The sequence below is a fragment of the Podarcis cretensis genome (assembly GCF_951804945.1).
Source record: "Podarcis cretensis genome assembly, chromosome: Z".
NCBI classification, from domain to species: Eukaryota; Metazoa; Chordata; class Lepidosauria; order Squamata; family Lacertidae; genus Podarcis; species Podarcis cretensis.
In genome coordinates, this window is record NC_137184.1 from 19,092,574 (window position 1) to 19,111,917 (window position 19,344).

Sequence of the window (19,344 nt, forward strand, 5' to 3'; positions counted from 1 at the left end):
GTGGGCTGGATGAGATACCTTCCAATTCTACGTTTCTATGATTTCCCCACACTCCGACTGAAGGCCTGACCATTCCAAACACAGCATCCAAAATCAGGTTGGAAAAAGTTTTATTTGCAATGGAAAATATCGACAATTCACGTAAACTTACATCCCTGTCTATGTACATTATGTATATTCTATATACAGACCATACAGTGGAGAACATGCCCGCCTGGCCGTTTCCCCTGTGCCCGTGGACCCTTTTGGCCACCCTAAGCTGCAGTGGGGAGCTGAACCACCACTCTACCAGCATGGTCAAAACCCGAGGAATTTGCAGGGGAGTAACAATTTTTCGTTAATCTGTGGAATTCCCTCCCACAGGAGGCAGTGATGGCCAACAACTTGGATGGCATTTACAAGAGGACTGGACAAATTTGTAGAGCAGGAGGGGGCTATCAACGGCTACTAACAACTGTGGTTATGTTCCACCTCCACATCTGGAGGCAGCAGTGTTTCTTAATGTCACTTGCTGGGATGGTGGAGGTCCTTCTGAGTAGGTGACAACTTTTGAGTACCAGAGTTAGAATTAAAAATATTTCCCCACAAATTGGGTAAAAGGTAAGCATCAAATCCATGTGCAGTGTCCTCGAACACCAAATTTTTTATGGGATCCTTACCAATTGCAGCCTGTTCAATATCTGACTACATCTGAACATGAAAAAGGTGTTCAGCAACCTCCTATTGAAGTACTGGCTTCTCTGTTTGTTCCCCCAGCTTAGGGTTGGTGATGCTGGTACACAAGTCTGCCTGCTTTGCCTGCAAAGGTCTGCATTCCCTCTTAAACTCAACTCAGGGGGGCAGTGAATGAGGCAGTGAACTGACTTAGGGACAAGTTACTGGGCACAGGGCACCTGAATATTCCACGACAATTGGCACAGACGGGCCATGGATCACATGGCTCTATATCCAGGAGTCTCATTTTAAGATCCAACGTTTGCTTGTCAAAGAGAACCGAGTGATATGATCCCACCCCAGCCTCAGTTTTCCCTAGTGTATGCTAGGGGATCTCCTTTTCCCTAATGCAAAACCCAGAGGGGACCCCCTTTTTATGCCCTTCCTTCCTGCTGCCGCACCAATGAATAAATATCCCTTGTCCGTTCTCCCTGTCCAAGTCCCCTCTAGGATGCTGGAGCATCTCCCAGCCGTATGGCCCCAAAGAAGGTGGTGTGCTTGCTCATGTTGATGGAGATGTCTGCGTGGACCATCTTCACGGCGATTTTCTGCCGGGCTTTCAGGAGGCAAACCCCGGCTGTGTAGCAGGTGTTGAAGTTGGTCTTGCCCGTTTCGAGGCTCCGTGTGCACTGCAGGAAGGGCCTCTCGTCCACCACCACCTCGTAGCTGGCAAAGTCCGTGAAGTTGATGTAATATACCTAGACAGGGGTGAAAGGGCATTATTTTAAGAAGGCAAGGGGGCCAGGCTATATGACCCCTGGTGTGCCTTCCAACTCTACCTCTGTTTCTAAGGGCAACTGAAATGCCCAAGTGACCTTCAATCAGCACGTTTCTTGTTCAAATAAATGAAGAGCCCTAGAGTATTTCATAAGAACATAAGATTAGCCTGCTGAATCAGGCCCATGGCTCATCTAGCCTAACATCCTGTTTTCAAAGAGGCTGAACAGTTCCTTGTGGGAAGCAGGACAAGAACACAAGAGCAATACTGCCCCTTCTGTGGTTTCCAGCAACTGGTGCTCAGAAGCACTGCAACAGCATAGCCCAGCAATTATGGGTTGTAGGCATCAAAAGTCCTCCACGCTTCCATGAATCTGCCTAATCCTCTTTTAAAGCCAAGTTGGTGGCCATCAACTGCCTCCTGTGGGGTGTGAATGTCACAGTTTAACTATAAACTGTGCCAAAAAGGTACTTTTAAAAACCTGTTCTAAACCTTCCAACATTCAGATTCATTGGATGTCCATGAGTTTCCAGTGTTACAAAAGAGAGAGAGAAAAGCTTTTCTCCCTGCACTTTCTCCATGCCAGGCATCATTAATAAACTCCTATAATGGTTGCCTCTTATTCACTGTTTCTCCAAACTAATAAGCCGCAAACACTGCAACTTTTCCTCACAAGGGAGTTGCTCCACCCTCTTGATCATTTCCTTTGTATTGCCCTACATCATGGCAAGAGGAGCAAGAATGGCTGGGAGTATTGCACCGTTGTGATAAAGCATGAAAACGTTTAGAAAGCCAGCCATAAAAAAATGCAGAAGGGAAGCAACCGTTTTAAAACTCTAAGAAGGATGCAAGAACATGACAGGCAGAACCTAGCAGATGTTGGAGAGTAATGCCTGATAGCAGTCTTCCAACATCTGATGTGCTGTCCCCTGGAAGGTGGAGCCAGCTGTTTTCCTGCTGCTCCAGAGGAGAAGACCCAAACCAATGGAGTCAAATGACAAAACCTTATGAAGAACTTTCTGAAGGCAAGAGCTGTTTGAGAGTTGAATAAATGACCTTGGAAGGTGCTGGACTCTCCCTCATGGGAGGCTTTTTAAACAAAGGTTGGATTGCCATTGGTGATTCCTGCACTGCAGGGGGTTGGACTAGATGTCCTCTGGGGGTTCCTTCCAACCCTACAATGCTTTGAGACCTGTTTATACGCAAGCAACTGGATTGAAAACAAAGCACCTCCTTCTGTCACGGTGTTCTCTCTCTGCCACCCTATTTTGGGAATAGGAACAGAAGGCCTTTTCCAGCGGGATAGCAGCATGGAAGCAAAATGTCCCAGACTGGGAGGAAAAGGATTTGGTTAATTGGCTGAAAACCTTTTTGAAAAGTATGTCATAATCTAAAAGCATCTAAAGGGCAGAGCTTGAATGACCATTAAAAGAACTGTACTCCCCAGGGTCATCTAATTCACCCCCTGTAATGAGGAAACAACAGCTAACGTACTGCATAGTGTCTATGTCTGGCTCGTCCAAGACTACACAGAGTTTATTCTTGCTAGTGATGGAACTCAGAGATGGAGAATACTTTTTATGTTTTAGAAAACTCTATTACTTGTAAATTGGATCTTTGCATGAGTGATCCTTTACTATCCCTTCAGAGCTGCGTTGGATACTTCTGTCCTTCCAGGCTGTGATGCTTTAAAATGTTCCATTCTTGTTTTAAGAAAACAAAAATGTTCCATTCTTGTTTTAATTCTTTTTGTTATGTTTGCACCTTTTTTGTTAACAAGCCAACAAAGTATTATTTTTTTAAAAAAATTAAAGGATGTTAACACTTCTTTATCTATCAAATTTATATCCCATCTTTTTCTCCAAGGAGATCAAAGTGGCGTACACGGTGTATTCTTCATTAAATCCCCCACAACAATCCTGAGAGGTAGGTGAGGCTGAGACTGGCCCTGCAAGGTCACCACTGAGTGAGCCCCTTCAGCTGCATGGGTAAAGTGCACTAGGACCCAGGAGAGACAAGGGTTCACATCCCCCAATTGCCTATTAAGTTCACTGGGTAAGACCTTGGGTGCCAGTCACTCTCAGTCCAACCTGCCTTTGCAGGGTTGTTGTGAGGATAGAATGGGGAAATATATGCATGCCACCGTGAGACCCCTGGAGGAAAGGTAGAATAGAAATAGATTTTAAAAGTAAGTAATAAAGACACATTCTGCTTGCTCCAAAGCCGCCCCCGCCCCGGACGACCCAGGCGGTTTGCATTTCAGAGGTACCATACTCAGACCGTACTCACTTCTACCTGACTATAGACGAAGTAGGTGCCGTCCACCAGCACCTCCAGCTCCCCGCTACGGGCATGCAGCTTGAAGACACGGGGGTTCAGGGCGAGGCGGGACCAGTCGTTGAGGACTCCCCCTGAAAGATCTCAGTATGAGAAAATGGCAGTCACTCAGTACCCGTTGGGATGAGGAGAGACAAAATACCAGAGCAACGTGAACACAGGCAACAGCCGCTTGGCAGGCAAGCGGATGGGGGCTTGGAAGGAAGAGGTTTTTAACCGGGGTCGAGGGGCCACCTGTTAGGAATACTTTAGATGCATTGCAGGGGGTTGGACTGGAAGACCCTTGGGGCTCCTTCCAACATCACAATTCTATGCTTCGTTGGAGGTTTTTAAATAGGTTGGGTGGCCATCTGTCGGGTTTTCTTGAGCTGTGACTCCTGAACTTGCAGAGAGTTGGACTAGATGACCTCTGTGGGTCCCTTCCAACTCTACAATTCTGATTCATTTGAGGCTTTTAAGCAGAAGGTGATTAATGACCTGTCTGGAGATTCTCTTGCTGGGATACCTACGTTTGCAGTGGGTTGGACTGGATGACCCTTGATGGTTCCTTCCAACCCTATGATTCCATCATTCACATGATGTTTTTAAGGGATTTTTCAGCTGTGAGGCCTGCCTTGCAGGGGGTGAAACTAGATGACCCCTGGGATCCCTTCCAACTCTACAATACTAGGATGCTATGGCCACGTGGGATGGGCCTTTTCTCCCCACACCCACCTTGTTAGAAGATATGGAACCAAAGAAGGAAGAAGGGGTGCAGTTTCCAAAGTCCAGTTCCTCAGGATTCTTACCATTCTTGACTTGAATCGCTGATCCCTGCCCTTGAAGGTGAACAACAGCCGGCTGCAAATTAAAAGAGGACCGCTTGAAATTACTTTTGCTAGGCACACATAAAGCTACTGTGCCAAAGATTCCTGTGTTGCTTGTGATTCCTGCACTTGAGAACTAGACGACTCTTTGGGTCCCTTCCATCTCAGCAACTCTAGGATTATATTAGAGGTTCTGGGTGACCAAGGAAAAGGTTCTTTGGGATTCAGATAGGCAAAGAGTACCACCATAGTTGCTCTTCAACAATTTTTAGCTACAGGAAGAGTCTGTGTGCTTGTAACCTTCAGGAGAGGCTGCTGTTTCAGATCAGTGGGGCCCTACCTAGTCTAGTATGCTGTTCTTGCAGCAGCCAAATACCCTGAAGAGCCTAGGAATTGAGATAGACTGCCTCTGGACTTGGAAGTTCCATAAGAGCACTGGAAGAGCCTAGCTGGATCAGGCTCCCAGCCCACCTAGTCCAGCATCCTGTTCTCATAGCGGCTGACAAGATGCCCTAAAGGGAAATCAGCAAACAGAATTCAAGCATAAAAGCCCCCTCCCCTCCTGTGGTTTTCAACAACTAGCATTCAGAAGTACTGCTGCCTCCAACTGTGGAGAGAGAACACAGCCATCATGGCTAGTGTCCATCAATAACTCTCTCCTCCTCCCCTAATTTGTCTGATCCTCTTTTACAGCTATCCAGGTTGGTAGCCATCATTGCCTCCTGTGCTTAACTAAGAAGGGCTTTTTTTGTTGTTGTTCAATAAAGGCTAGCTAGAAGGGAGAGTTTTTCTAGATGAGGATTCATTGTCATTCTTCCCTCAGGATAGATATCTCACCTGTACATCTCTAGGTCCTGCTTTATCCATGGCACCTGCAAAACAGAATGTGTATTAATATCGGGTGGTGCTGTGGATTAAACCACAGGTCCTAGGACTTGTCAATCAGAAGGTCGGCGGTTCGAATCCCCGCGACGGGGTGAGCTCCCATTGCTCGGTCCCTGCTCCTGCCAACCTAGCAGTTTGAAAGCATGTCAATGTGCAAGTAGATAAATAGGTACCGTTCCGGTGGGAAGGTAAACGGCGTTTCCGTGCGCTGCTCTGGTTCACCAGAAGCAGCTTAGTTATGCTGGCCACATGACCCGGAAGCTGTACACCTTTCTCCCTCAGCCAATAAAGCGAGATGAGCACTGCAACCCCAGCCATGACTGGACCTAATGGTCAGGGGTTCCTTTACCATTATTATATTATTATATTATATTATATTATATTATATTATATTATATTATATTATTACATTACAGCCAGGGATAGCCAGGTGGTTCAGCATTTGAACCACCATGACTGGCATTTCCCCTTTGCCCAAATGTTCAATATTGACCCACCAGAAGCTCCAGTTTTGCCTGCGAGGCCATCTCCCCCCATTTGTGGTATCAGCTGATGGATGGAAAGATGGAGTTAATCCTGTCCTGGCTACACAGGCCTGTTTTGCTCTTATGATCGCCCTTTGCTGAAGCAGCACTTACCAGTGGGGCCTTGCAGGCCAGGGGGGCCTTGGGGGCCAGGAGGTCCTGGGGGGCCGGGAGGTCCCATCACGGCGGTGCCAGGAATCCCAGGGATCCCTGGGATTCCGGGGGGGCCAGGAGGTCCATGTGGGCCAGGTGGTCCTGGGGGGCCATGTTTTTTGCCTGCGGAAACAGTGCGTGTTAATTTTCGCTTCTGAACAGGCACCCACTTTTCTTCCAACACACAAACTGGAACTGATTGGCCACTACTCTCCCCTGCCACAGACTCTGGCCAACATAGGTTTTTTTTCTTTGTTTCCTTTTTTTTTTAAAGGTTATATGAGATTCTGCAAAATACTATGTAATCAAGTAGCATCTAATGACAATATACATAGTCCATATACAATTATAGAGCACTGCCGAATAAAAATAGACATAAAATAAAACCAAAATAAATAAACCACAAGTACATGAATGCGTGGAATGTAGCGATTGGAACTATTTACAGCTTAGACATAATGGTTAAACAAGGCACCGTTACAAAACACGGGCCCTATCATGCTACGGAAAAGGAATTCAAGAATTCAATGCCCTGAGTCCCTGTTTCAGCCATATTCATTTGTGGGCCAAGCAGGGTCTTTTGCTACGTTCCTCCTTGCTTACAAATAAGATGAAGACTGACAAAACAGGTACAAAATCATCTGTTTTCTTTAGCCTCTGTGGACTCTCAGCTTATTAGTTAGTTTTTCCAGCAGGGCAATATCCATCAGTTTAGTGCATTAAGGAGTGCGATCAGCCCCCTCTAAATTTTTCGACACAGCTCTTAAAATCTTTGAATCTTAGAATCATAGAGTTGGAAGGAGCCTGAGGGTCATCTAGTCCAACCCCTTGCAATGCAGGAGTTGCATCTAGATCCTACATGACAGATGGTCATCCAACCTCTGCTTCAAAACCTCCAATGAAGGAGAGTCCACTCCTCTCGTGGGAGTTTATTCTACTTCTGAACAGTTCTTACTGTCAGGAAGTTCTTCCTGATGTTTATAGTCATAATCTCATTTCCTGTAACTGGAATCCATTGCTCTGGGTCCTTGATCTGGACACTATACTTATGTTGATGCAGCCGAGAATAACATTAGGGGGTTTTTTTGCTGCTGCATCACACTGTTGACTTATGTTAAGCTTGTGGTCCACAAAGACCCCTAGATCCTTTTCACATATACAGCTGGCAAACCAGATGTCCCTTATCTTATATTTGAGCAGCTGGTTATTCCTGCCTAAGTGCACAACCTGACATTTGTCCCTATTGAAATTCATTTTGTTGGTTTGGGCCCAGTTTTCCCATCTGTTAAGGTCTACTGTGGCATTAGCTAGCTCTTCCAGTTTGGTGTCATCTGCAAATTGGGTGAGCATCCCCTCCATACCTTCATCGAAGTTATTTATAAAGATGTTGAATAACAACAACTGGCCCAGGACAGAATCCTGCGGTACCCCACTTGCCCTTTTCCCCCAGGATGACAGGGAATCATTAGTAAACCTTCTTTGAGTTCCGTCAGCCAGCCAGCTACAAATCCACCTAACAGTTACCGTACTTTGTCCAGCCTACAGTTTACCAGCTTCTCCACAATAATACCAAGGAGGCCTTTGTAAAAAAACAACAACTAAAAACCTTTGAAGAGAAGCGGTAATAGCAATAGAGCTCTTGATTGGGCCTAGCATGAGTTTGAAAGGTTTCAACATTTGTGCTTCCTACAATTCCATGGAGGCCTTTGTAAAAAAAAACCCAAAAACCTTTGAAAAGAGGCGGAAATAGCAAGAGAGCTCTTGGTTGGGCCTAGCATGAGTTTGAAAGCTTTCAACATTTGTGCTTCCTACAATTCTTCATTTGGCACGGAAAAATCCAGTCTGAGGGCCAATCTGGCTCCACCAGGAGATACAACTTTGCCTGTGAAGACATTTTTACCTCAAGCCATGCTAGTCTGTCAGGATGTTCTGCTCACTAGCCTCCCTCTTGAGGGAAAGGGAGAGGGAGAGGGGCAGAGAATGTGGAAGCAGTGGCCTGGCCAAGACCTTTGTATGCCTCTGGGTTTGACCTCAAGGGAGAGAGGCCCTGGTTTTGCCCTGCTTATTTCTCTCCAGGTCTCCTGGGGTAAGGCGAGCATGGAGCGTAAAGCTCAGAGGCAGCTGTGGTTAGGGTTAAGGTCAAGGCAGGGGGTTTCAGTCTGCAAAGGAGCTAAGCACAACCACCAGGAATCAACAGCTCTGATTCATGCATTGTGGGGGGGGGGGCGCACTACGTGACCCTTGGGAGTTCCTTCCAAGCCTCCAATTATAGGATTTTAGCAGCTATTTCTTCCTGCTGGATCAATCATAGGCTATGACCGCTGTCTTACTGCGTTTATTTATTGCATTTGTAATTCACATTTCTTTTCCTCCAGTGAGCTCAGGGAGTTCTCTCCCCTTCCTTATTTAATTCCCCACAACAACCCTGTGAGGTGGGTTAAAATGAGAGGCAGTGACTGGCCCCCAGCCTCACCCTGTGAGCTTCATAACTGAGTGAGAGGATTTGAACAGTGGTCTCTCCTAGGTCCTTGTCCAACACTCTATAACTGCAACACAGTGGCTTGTCTCCCCCTTCCCATTTAATCCCCACAAGACTGTGAGGTAGGCCAGGCTGAGAGGCAACAACCAGCCCAAGGTCACCCATGGAGCTTCAAAGCTGAGTTGGGAATTCAAACCCTGGTCTCCCAGCTCCTAGTCCTCATTTAATCCCTACAACAACCTTGTAAGGTAGGTTAGCCTGAGAGACAGTGACTGGCCCAAAGCAGGACAGAAGAGGTCTGAATTTCTGCTTACCTTTTTTCTTTTTTGTTGGGCTTGCACCTGCAAAAGAACAAGAAGAGATATTTTAGTCACTTGAAATTACGTATCGCATCTACTGACATCAATGCCCACCTAAAGGAACCATGGGGAGACAGAATGACAGAATGCTGGAGTTGGAAGGGATCCCCAAAGGTCATCAAGTTCAATCCCTACAATGCGGGAATCACAGCTGAAGAGTCCCTGACAGAAGGCCTTAAAAACCACAAATGAATCCTAGAATGCTATTAATGTGACTAAGTCCTTTTGATGATACCAGTGTAGATGTACTGTTGAAAGAGCTGGTCTTATAAATCATCTTAGCAGCTCATTGGATCTTGATGGTAGACAGCCCCAAATCTTACACTGGGTACTTGGTACCACTCACTCTGGAACAGAGCTAGAATTGAGAAAATGACACATAACTTGAGATTATGACAAGGCCTAGAGAACCTCCAGATGCTTTTTATAGGATTTGGCATTGCTTTATTATGCACCCAGTGGAAGCATAGTTTTGAAGATAAGCCTCCTCACCAGCCTAGCAAATTAATTTTCAACTACTGTTGTAACATCGTCCCTGTGACAGCCCTTCAGGTATTTGAAGATGGCTGTCACGTCACCTCTCAGTCTCTTCTCCAGCCCAAGTAGGAATGAATGATGAGATTTTGGTGCATGCATGCAGACATCTATCCAGCCTGTGGACATACTTTTTGTATCATCTATTAAGGATCACACTCTGGAAGGTTCCTGGTTTTCAAGTCAAATAAAGACCTCCGAGGGTGGCTGATGCCTTCTGTTGTGTGAAAGAGAAAGGGGGCACCGTCCCCATCTCTCCCCTCCCCCCATCAGTTAAGAGCCGGCTCTGGTTCCCCTTTGGCAAAAGTCATTCTAGTAAATGAAGCTTTTAGTGAAGCGTCTTGTGAAATGGCTTGACATCGCCTTCCAGGGAAAGGTGGCTTTAATTACCTGGCATTAAAGGAGCCCCTCTGACCTCCTTCGCAAAACGAGAAGGATAGTTTTCCAATTTTCCAGACACCCGGCGCCAGGGGAGAAGCTCTTCCTATTGTAAATAAGTCGCTGGGCGAAAACCTGGCATCTTGTTCAGATTGGACTAGATGACCACTGGGGTTCATTCTAACTCTATGATTCTATGAAAGCAGATTCCTCCTAAATGTTAGGAAGGACTTTCTGGTGGCAAGAACCGTTTTGACAGTGGCATGTTCTCCCTCGGAAGGTGGTGGACTCTCCTTCCTTGAAGGTTTTCAGCAGAGGTTGGATGGCTATCTGCCAGGGCTTTTTTTAGTTGTGATTTCTGGATTACAAAGGGTCAGAGTAGATGACCCTTGGTGTCCCTTTACAATCATATGATTCCACAGAGCTGGCAGTTCCCCAAGACCATATTGGCTATGAGTCCTGGGAGACCAACTCCCTTTTTTGCAGGCCTTTCCCACCTTGCCAGGGAGGATGGAGCTTTGACTCATTCCAGCTACAAAAGCTGAGGCTGCTGAACAGAATCTTGGGCTGGGGTGTTGTTGTTTAGAGGGTTCTGTTTTGGGTGGCAGCAGGGGGGCTTGTTGCTGGTTCCTTCCTTCCTTCCTTCCTTCCTTCCTTCTTTCTTTTTCTTTCTTTCTTTCTTTCTTTCTTTCTTTCTTTCTTTCTTTCTTTCTTTCTTATCTTTATCTTAGATCTTGTAGTGATTCATGTGGACATTGTACAGTTTGTTGTGTATTTTTAAATGTTCTATTTATTGTTTATGACTACTTTTGCTATGTTGTATTTATGTATGGTGTGTTAGGGAGGGGTAATACCACTGGCGGAGGACACTTCATGCTCCTTCTGGGGTAGTTTGTCCACCTTGGGGCCCCACCCTGCACTCAGCTCTCACCTGTGGCTCCTAGAAGCTGTCAGCATATGACAGTGGCCACACACTGGGAAACAGCTCTAACTGGCTAGCTAAACCAAGTGAGGGTAGCCGATAGGTCTCAAAACCTCAGTGAGTTAGGGATTTCCCTTGTGTGCGAAGACAGCCTCTGGAGGATTGAGCGGATGAGACCAATAATCAGTCCAAGGGTCAAGAAGGCAGTTTCTGCATGTGCTGTAAAGGGAAGCGAGGGCCAGATAGGGTTCATCAACCTGGGAAGGTAGCCCATCTAGGAGAAGGAAAACTACAATCCTAAACCTTTGCTGCCTTGCAGGACATCTTTGGAGGAATAAAATGCTAAGGAGTAAACCCAACACAAATCCAGTGTGGAGTCCCTAAGACAGTTGGGAGTCGCCTTTTTAGCCTCCTTCAGGCAACTCCTGCAGCCAAGTTGGTGGCAGACATATTCCTCTGTTTTCCTTTGGACCACATCAGTGCAGCCGGAAGGACAGCACGGGACCTCCATACACACTGCCCAGGGCTGTGCCCCAGAGAGGTTACCTGGGTACTGCTAACACAGCGATTTGACTTCACCGCTGGATGCGTACTCCATTGTCTCCCGAGACAGATGGATGGCAACAACATATGTATTTTTTCATGTTCTAAGTTGCCTTGAGCATGGGTTGAACAGTGGAAAGATGGCATACAAATGAATCTATGTGTGTATGTAATTCAGCCAGCTGTACAATATTCTGCATTTAGGCACTTCCTCATATTTCAAAAGCTACATTAAGACACAGCTATCAGTCCTTTATCTTTCACTGCCGTTTTCTGGTCTAGCACTCAGCAAAAACCTTTCAGACGGAGATTCTGGGGGACAAAAACAAAAAAACACAACCCTCTTTTGCGGCCCACAAGCTTTGTTTTCCTAACTTCCAGGGTACCCTTCTTCAAAGACCCACAGGCTATTTCCTCTCACATGCTTTGCTGTGGCATGGCCAAGGATGTTCAGTCTCATTGGAAATTGATGGTAGGGCTGAGTTCACAAGAATAAAAGCAGTCAAATTTGGGTGCAAGAGTTCTTTAAGATACCCTGCTCACCCACCCCAACACCAATATCATGGTCAGTGAATTCCCAATGCAGGTCCTCAAGTCAACAGGGGGATGTATCCCACTTAGAAAGGAGTTTATCTTCTGGTGGACCCCTCATTCACATGAACAAGCTGACACTGGTAGGTCTGGATGGCCATGCATAAGGAAAATCCACTGGGAAGATCCATTGGGCAAGATCTCTTAGAAATATGGAATTGCATTGTTTGAAGAGACCCCAAGGGTCATCTAGGCCAATCCCATGCAATACAGGAATCACAGAATTGCAGGGTTTGAAGGGATTAACAGGGCCCTCTCCTCTAATCACCTGCAATACAGGAATCACAATGAAGAATCCCTGACAAACAGACATCTGACCTGTTTAAAACCCTCCAAGGAAGGAGAGCCCACAAACCTTCTGAGGGAGTCCATTCCACTGATAAACAGCTCTTACTATCAGGAGGTTCTTCCTAATGTTTAGTTCTTGCCATTTGAATTCATTGGTTTAAGTCCTACCCCTCCAGAAAAGTAGAAAACAAGCATGTTCCATCTTCTTTGTGATAGCCCTTCAGATATTTGAAGGTGCCTCTCTGTCCTCCCTTCGCCACACACCTCCGGGTAACATTTCAGCAATTTGTATCAGACTCCAGTTATACCACCTGATTGCATAAGAACGTAAGAAGAAGAACTGCTGGATCAAGCAAAAGGGGGCTTGTCTAATTCTCACACTGGCCGATAAGATGCCCCAAATGGAAATCCCACAATCAAAACTTGAGCACAAATGCACTCTCCAGTTGTGTGCCCCACCATCTGGTACACTGAGTATCAGGAACTGGCAGGACCATAAGGAATGGTGGGAGGCTCCAGCTGGAGAATCCCTTAGGGAAGTCTCAGAAGAAGAGGGCTCAGAGCCAGGGAAGGGGTGGGGGGACATGGAAGGCAGGTCAGAGGATGAAGTCGGGGCAGAATGGTTGGGTGTTGAACAAGCGGGGCAGAATGGTTGGGTGTCGAACAAGCAACAGGCTTGAGTGAAAGTGAGGAAGAAGAGGAAGAAAACACAACAGTTGAATGACAGACAAGCTCCAGGGGAGGTAGGAGCTGAGGTTGCAACAGATTCATATGAGCCTGCTGGTTCTATTGTATTCAACTCCCCACTTATTCAGTGCTAGAAACTCAGATATATAAGCTAGGCGTCAAAGGCTCCTTTAACCAGGGTTACAGTCGCCAAAACAGGCATCTTCAGTTGGGCTCAAGTAGCTGATAGCCAGGTGCAAAATGTGCGAGGCGAATTTCAAACACTGCCCTTGTAGCTAAGGACCTTTACATATAGCAGAACAATGAGGTTGCTGGGGCGGGAGGGGGCGCTCCCTGGTGGAATTTAAGACTGCAGGAAAACAGCTGGACGTGGAGGAGACTTAAGAGGAAAGAGGGAGGACCAGATTGTCAGTTCTGGCAACTGCTTTACTTGGGCCAGTCTCGCTGTGTTTCTCTGTTTGTATTCTGTTTCCTTGAATGAAGAATCAACTTTACTGCTTGTCTCTTGAGTCTCTGTGCTGACATGCAGCTGAACCAGTCCTGGCATTGAGCTAGACTGCCCCTGGCATAAAAGTTTCTGCTTTCACAGTCAATGTCCAGGCGAATGGACACCTATCTAGTCCAGCATCCTGTTCTCACAGTGGCCAACCAGATGCCCATTACAGGAAACCTGCAAGCAGGATTCAAGCACAAGATCAACTCTTCCCCTCCTGTGATTTCCAGCAAATGTGATTCAGAAGCACTGAAGACAGAGCACAGCTTTCATGGCTAATGGCCACCAATAGTCCTCTCCTCCTACATGAATTTGTCCAGTCCTCTTTTAAAGCCATTGAAGTTGGTGGCCATCGCTGACTCCTCCAACATTCAATTTCATTGGATGCCTATCACCATGAATTGGTCCGGACAGGTCCCCTTTTGGCCTGATCCTGTAGGATGTTCTTCAGATGTTCTTATGAACTTGAAGGCAGCAGGGGTTTCCCCAACCCAATAACCCGACATGGAAACAGAGTGCTGCAAACCTGTCCGTTCAGCCTGTCAGTGTTATGAAATTATATATGTGTGTGTTTATGTGCATAGATCACATCACACCGCAAGAATTATAAACAGAAGGAAAGCAGAAATAACTGTGAGGCAAATGCATCTGAAACGGACGGAGCCAATTCGCTTCAAAGGCAAGCTGAGGGGGAATGAGAACCATATGGGGGGGACGTCTATTACAAGATGTACATCTGTGCCAAGTGCGGTTGAGGGAAACTCTTGGACGGGGCAGGAGATTCTTCCCACAAACACATTTTTTAAACCCCAGAAGATGCAGGGAGCATGCCTGTGACAACCTCAGATGCCCGCGAGAGTTTGTGGAAATCCATAGAATTGTGGAACACAAGTCATCTAGTCCAACCCTCTGCAATGTAGGAACCATGGCTAGAGTTAGAAGAGATCCCCGAGGGCCATCCAGTCCAACCCCCTGAAATTCAGGAATCCCACTTACGGTAAATCTCCTCTCAGACTGGGGCGCTTCAACCTGTAACAGAGGAGCAACTGACTTAGCCCTAGCAGGGCCCATTTCAAAGGGTGCTGCTGGCCACATGTGAGCATCCCACAGTTCCTTGATGAAGTGTTTCAAGATCAATGCAAAGGGAGCCTTAAAAACATGTGCTGCACCAATCCTACACAGAATCATAGAATTGAGGGACCCCAAGGGTCACCCAGTCCAACTCCCCACAATGCTTGGTAGAACTAGAAACTAAGAATTACAGAGTAAGCCTTTGAGGGGGAATTTTGAAGAGGTGAATAGATTCTAGGTGACCATGATGAGAGAGAGAGAGAGAGAGAGAGAGAGAGAACAGAAAGATCCTGCCAGAGTTTGACAAAATGGAACACTTTCCAAGGCCCTTGTTACACCTGTCCACTACCCCACTGGAAGCCAATTTCATAGCATCCCAAATAATGAAATCATATTTCACAGGCTACATTAATGTCCTGGGATATTATTTTAAAGCCCTTAACATAAAAGAGGAACAAATGGAAGGAGAGGCAGATTCAGGACAGAGAAAAGTAAGTCCTTCTTTACACAGTGCAGGGTTAAACTGTGGAACTCATTCCCCTAGGAGTCAGTGATGGTCATCCACTTGGGATGGCTTTAAACGGGGCGTGCACATATTCTTGGAGGAGCAGAGGGCTACGAATGATTATTAGCTACAATGCCAATGAGTATGAATACCAGTTGCTGGAATCCCCAGGAAGGGAGAAGGCTGCTTTTGTGTTCAAATCCTGCCTGAGGTTTTCCCATGAGAGCATCTGGTCAGTCACTATGAGAACAGGATGCTGGACTAGATGGGCCACTGGCCTCATCCAGTAACCAGACTCTTATGTTCTTCAATGGGCCACACCCTCACAAAGAACCAAGTTCGTTATATAATCAGAGCAATTAAGAAGAAGAAGAATTTAAGTTCCTAATTAAACTCAGATTCTCCCCCTTTTCCCTTCATTCTATGACTTTATTGCAAGAATTGGCACCCTTCTTAGCTGGGAACAAATTCATTGCAATGTTAAAATCATTTGCCTGGGTTTCCTTAGGAAGGTGGCTAAGCATTATGATCACATTCTTTTTAGAGTGGAGTTAAGACCAGCTCTCTCTCCTCAACTCCCTAACAGACAAAAAAAACTGAGAAGAGACTCTCTTCTGGTTCCAGGAAGTCATAAGATCATAGAACTGTAAGGTGTGGAGGTACCCCTAGGGTCATCTAGGGCCCCCCATGCAGGAATCAGAAATAATCTCCTACAGATGGCCATCCAACCGCTGCTCAAAAACCTCCAATGTAGGGTGTAGATGACCCCAGGAGTCCCTTCCAACTCTCTACAGTTCTAATTCAGGAGCAGCAGAACGAGACAGCTGATAATGTGTGTCCCACAGATACGTTTTTTGGGTGTGTGTTGTGTAATAAGAGAACCTGTGGCACAGAAGACATAAGTCAAACCTCTTCTCATACTTCAGAGAATTAGCTGTAGCCTCCAGCTCATGAAGGCCTCGTCTCTCTTGGAAACATTCCCAGGGCGGAGGGGGGGGGCAGCTGATAATGCAAGATGGAGAGAATAATACATTTGTAGGCTTTTGGCCCTGCCATCCTATGATCACCTTGGATATATGTGTAAATAAAAACATATACAGTGTCCTGAAGTCTCCACTGACCGTCCTTACAAATAAACCAAGCCTGGGTAAGCCTGGGAACTCCGGCCCAGAGTCTCCTATCACTTGGGAAACTGTGGTAGCTGCAACACTGGTGTTGGGTGTGGGGTCATGTTCACTGGAGGAGGAAGTGTAAGCCCTTTCAATCTATGGTCAGGTTGTCTATATGTGCAGATAAAACCACATACAAAGACACCACTGTCTCTGCTGACCTTGGGAAACTGTGGTAGCTGCAACACTGGTGTTGGGTGTGGGGTCATGTTCACTGGAGGAGGAAGTGTAAGCCCTTTCAATCTATGGTCAGGTTGTCTATATGTGCAGATAAAACCACATACAAAGACACCACTGTCTCTGCTGACCTTCGCCCCAACGAAACTCAACCTGGGTAATTGCTGGAACCCCTGGAGCCTCTCACGGTTTGGAGGTCAAGGAGGCATGTAACTATATATATGGGGCAGGGTGGGGGCACATAAATGAACTAAAGAAGCAAACTCAGGGTCCAACTCTGAGCATATTTTGTCTTACTGTGCCACTCACAATAAGGAGAGGCTATAGAATTCAGTGGGAAGAGCCGCAAGGAAGATGGGAAGTTGCTTTATGTAGAATTCAGCCCACTCTTTATTCGGGGTTCATCTAGCTCAGTGTTAACTGGGATTCTTTTGCTGCTATCCCTGCATTGTATGCAGCTGGACTACATGACGCCTGGGGTCCCTTCCAACTCTACAATTCTATGAATAATGACAATGAATTTTAGAGGATAAACTCTCTCCCAAGATTTGCACAAACAGTTTCAGGAAAAAGCCAAACTGTGGCACCAAACAGGAGGTGCTTTCCAGCCTGGGACCAGTTTACCTGTGAGATTTTGCCTTACCCTATAAATACTCACACAACCACTTCAATTAGCGGAAGAAGCACTGTTACAGGTGCCACAAAATTCCTGTTCCAAATTTGCAAGAACTCAAATCATTTAGTGTTGCAGAACTTATGCTTTGGCACTCCCTACCTACTGATATCAAGTAGGTGCCTTCGCTGTTCCCTTTTTGGTGCCTACAAAAAACATTCTTGTTTCATTAAGCCTGCCCAGATGCTTCAAAAGTTGATGTGAGTTTTGATCTGTTTTAATATTTTAACTTTTGTATGTTTTAAAGTTTTGTAACTCCTTTCCTGGATTTTTTTTTTTTTTTTTGTAAACTACCATGAGGTTGTTTTACAATTAAGAGGTATAAAGTTTTTAGGAAACAAATTTTTTAAAATAAGCCTGTACGAAGCCCGAATTCTGGACAAGCAGCTGAGATTTGTTGAAAAGAGTCAGCCTCATCCTTTAATGCATATAGACTGAGAGAACCTCGTCAGCTCTCCAAAACATGAAGAAATGTCAACTTAAAAAATAAAAAAGGTTAGGAAAACCTCAGACATGCAACTAATTACAAAATTACTCAAATACTTGTCCAATTCAGCCCAAACTTGTCAGCAAAAGTGTCTTGGCAGGAGTAAGGCAATTGTGCAATTGCAACCGCTTGAGCTCAGGGCTGAGGAGTTAAGACATCAAGATCAGGCTCATAACGGAAAAAGGAGCTGCAAAATCAGAAGGCTGAGCACGAAGCTGATCTTCATTCATCCACCAGTAAAATAAGAAGAAACTTGACGGTCTTGAGGATCACAAAGGAGTGGCACAGAGGAAGATAGACCAGGAAATATTTGTCAGTGTTCTTAGAAGATGAAAAACCCATTGCATGCAATGCTTCTGAATTGCAGTTGCTGGAAACAAGAGAAGAGAGTTGTTGTTGTGCTTGGATCCTGCTTTCAGGTTTCCTTTTGGGGCATTTGGTTGGCCACTGTGAGGACAGGATGCTGGACTACATAGGCTATTGGCCTGGTCCAGCTCATGTTCTTGTCCTTACGTTTTCATATTCTGCAGATTAAGCACTTTTTGGATTTGCTCAGGAAATAACCTGAGTGCACAAAACCCTGCAGTGAATAAGGAGTGATGTGAATGAGGACTATAGAGTCATAGAATTGTTGAGTTGGAAGGAATTCTAGGGTCGTCTAGCCCAGTGTTTCCCAACCAAGGGCCATATGGCCCCCTGGAGGAACCCAGGATATTCCGGGGGGGGGGGGGGGGAGAGACAGGTGAAAATTGCACAAATGGAAGGCCACAGCATGAGGCTAAGGCACCACAGAGGGAAGTGAGAAGTGGGGGTGGGGTGGGAATAATTTTTTTAAAATCCCGACTGACTGGCTATCCGCTTGGCCAATCACAAGTGGGTAAGGGGACAGCCCACCAGGGCCTAGCACTCCTTTTTACCATGTGCATTTTCTTGGAGCAGTCCTGGTTTGTTTCCAGCAGGAGAGGGTGATTTCTGAGGCACCCGTTTTGAGAGGTAGAGCTCATGATACAGAACCCCCAGGTCAGGTCAGTGCAGTGGTAGGGTGGCAATGGGAGAGCTAGAGCTGCTTGTTGCTGCCGCCAGTACTGGGCCCAGTGGCAGCCTGGGCCTGACTCTGCAAGGCACAGGGTGCAATCCACCTCAGCGCCTAGTGGATCAGGGCCTTCAGATGTTGTCAAGCCAGGTGTCTCCAGTCCTATATGTGTGCATCTAGTTATTTCTACCCAAGTGGAGAACCTGATATTTACCTATATTGAAACCAGTTTGCTAATCAAAACACAAAAGATTGAAGTGTCTGAGGTCAGTGTGGGGAAACTCTGGGCCTCTGGACATTGCTGAATGACAACTCCTATAAGAACACAAGAAGAATCTGCTGGATCAGGTTAATGGTCTATCTATTATAGCATCGTATTCTCACAGTAGCCAGTCAGATGCCTGTGGGAAGACAGCAAGCACAATTGAGCACAACAGTCCTAACCGCTCCTGTGATTTCCAGCAACTGGTATTCAGAAGCATTGCTGCCTCTGGCCTTTAAGGCAGAGCATAGTTATAGTGGTTAGTAGCCATCAATAGCTCTCTCCTCCTCCATGAATTTGTCTGATCCTCTTTTAAAGCCATCCAAGTTCGTGACCATCACAGCCTCCTATGGGATCAAGTTCCACAGCTTAACAACTATTTATCAAATAGAAGTCCTTTCTTTTATCTGCCCTGAATCTTACAACCTTCATGGAATATCCCTGAGTTCTATTGTTAGGAGGGAGGAAAGATTTCTCTCTCTCCACTTTCTCCATGCCATGCATAATTTTATAAACTTCCATCATGACAACTCCTGATTGCCTTTTCTTAACTAAA

At 46.0% G+C, this 19,344-nt stretch overlaps 1 protein-coding gene across 1 annotated transcript in view; it reads right to left on the reverse strand.

Annotated features, from left to right (window-relative positions):
• Positions 1 to 1,022: 1,022 nt before the first annotated feature.
• EDA (ectodysplasin A) overlaps positions 1,023 to 19,344 on the reverse strand; it is a 50,414-nt gene continuing 32,092 nt past the window's right edge. Inside the window, exons 3-8 of the mRNA XM_079961429.1 lie at positions 8,931 to 8,957; positions 6,099 to 6,260; positions 5,413 to 5,447; positions 4,558 to 4,609; positions 3,722 to 3,852; positions 1,023 to 1,412 (exon numbers count right to left, since the gene is read on the reverse strand). Of these exons, the coding sequence (XP_079817555.1) occupies positions 1,161 to 1,412; positions 3,722 to 3,852; positions 4,558 to 4,609; positions 5,413 to 5,447; positions 6,099 to 6,260; positions 8,931 to 8,957 (659 nt within the window). The 3' untranslated portion in view covers positions 1,023 to 1,160. The remainder of the gene's footprint in view (positions 1,413 to 3,721; positions 3,853 to 4,557; positions 4,610 to 5,412; positions 5,448 to 6,098; positions 6,261 to 8,930; positions 8,958 to 19,344) is intronic.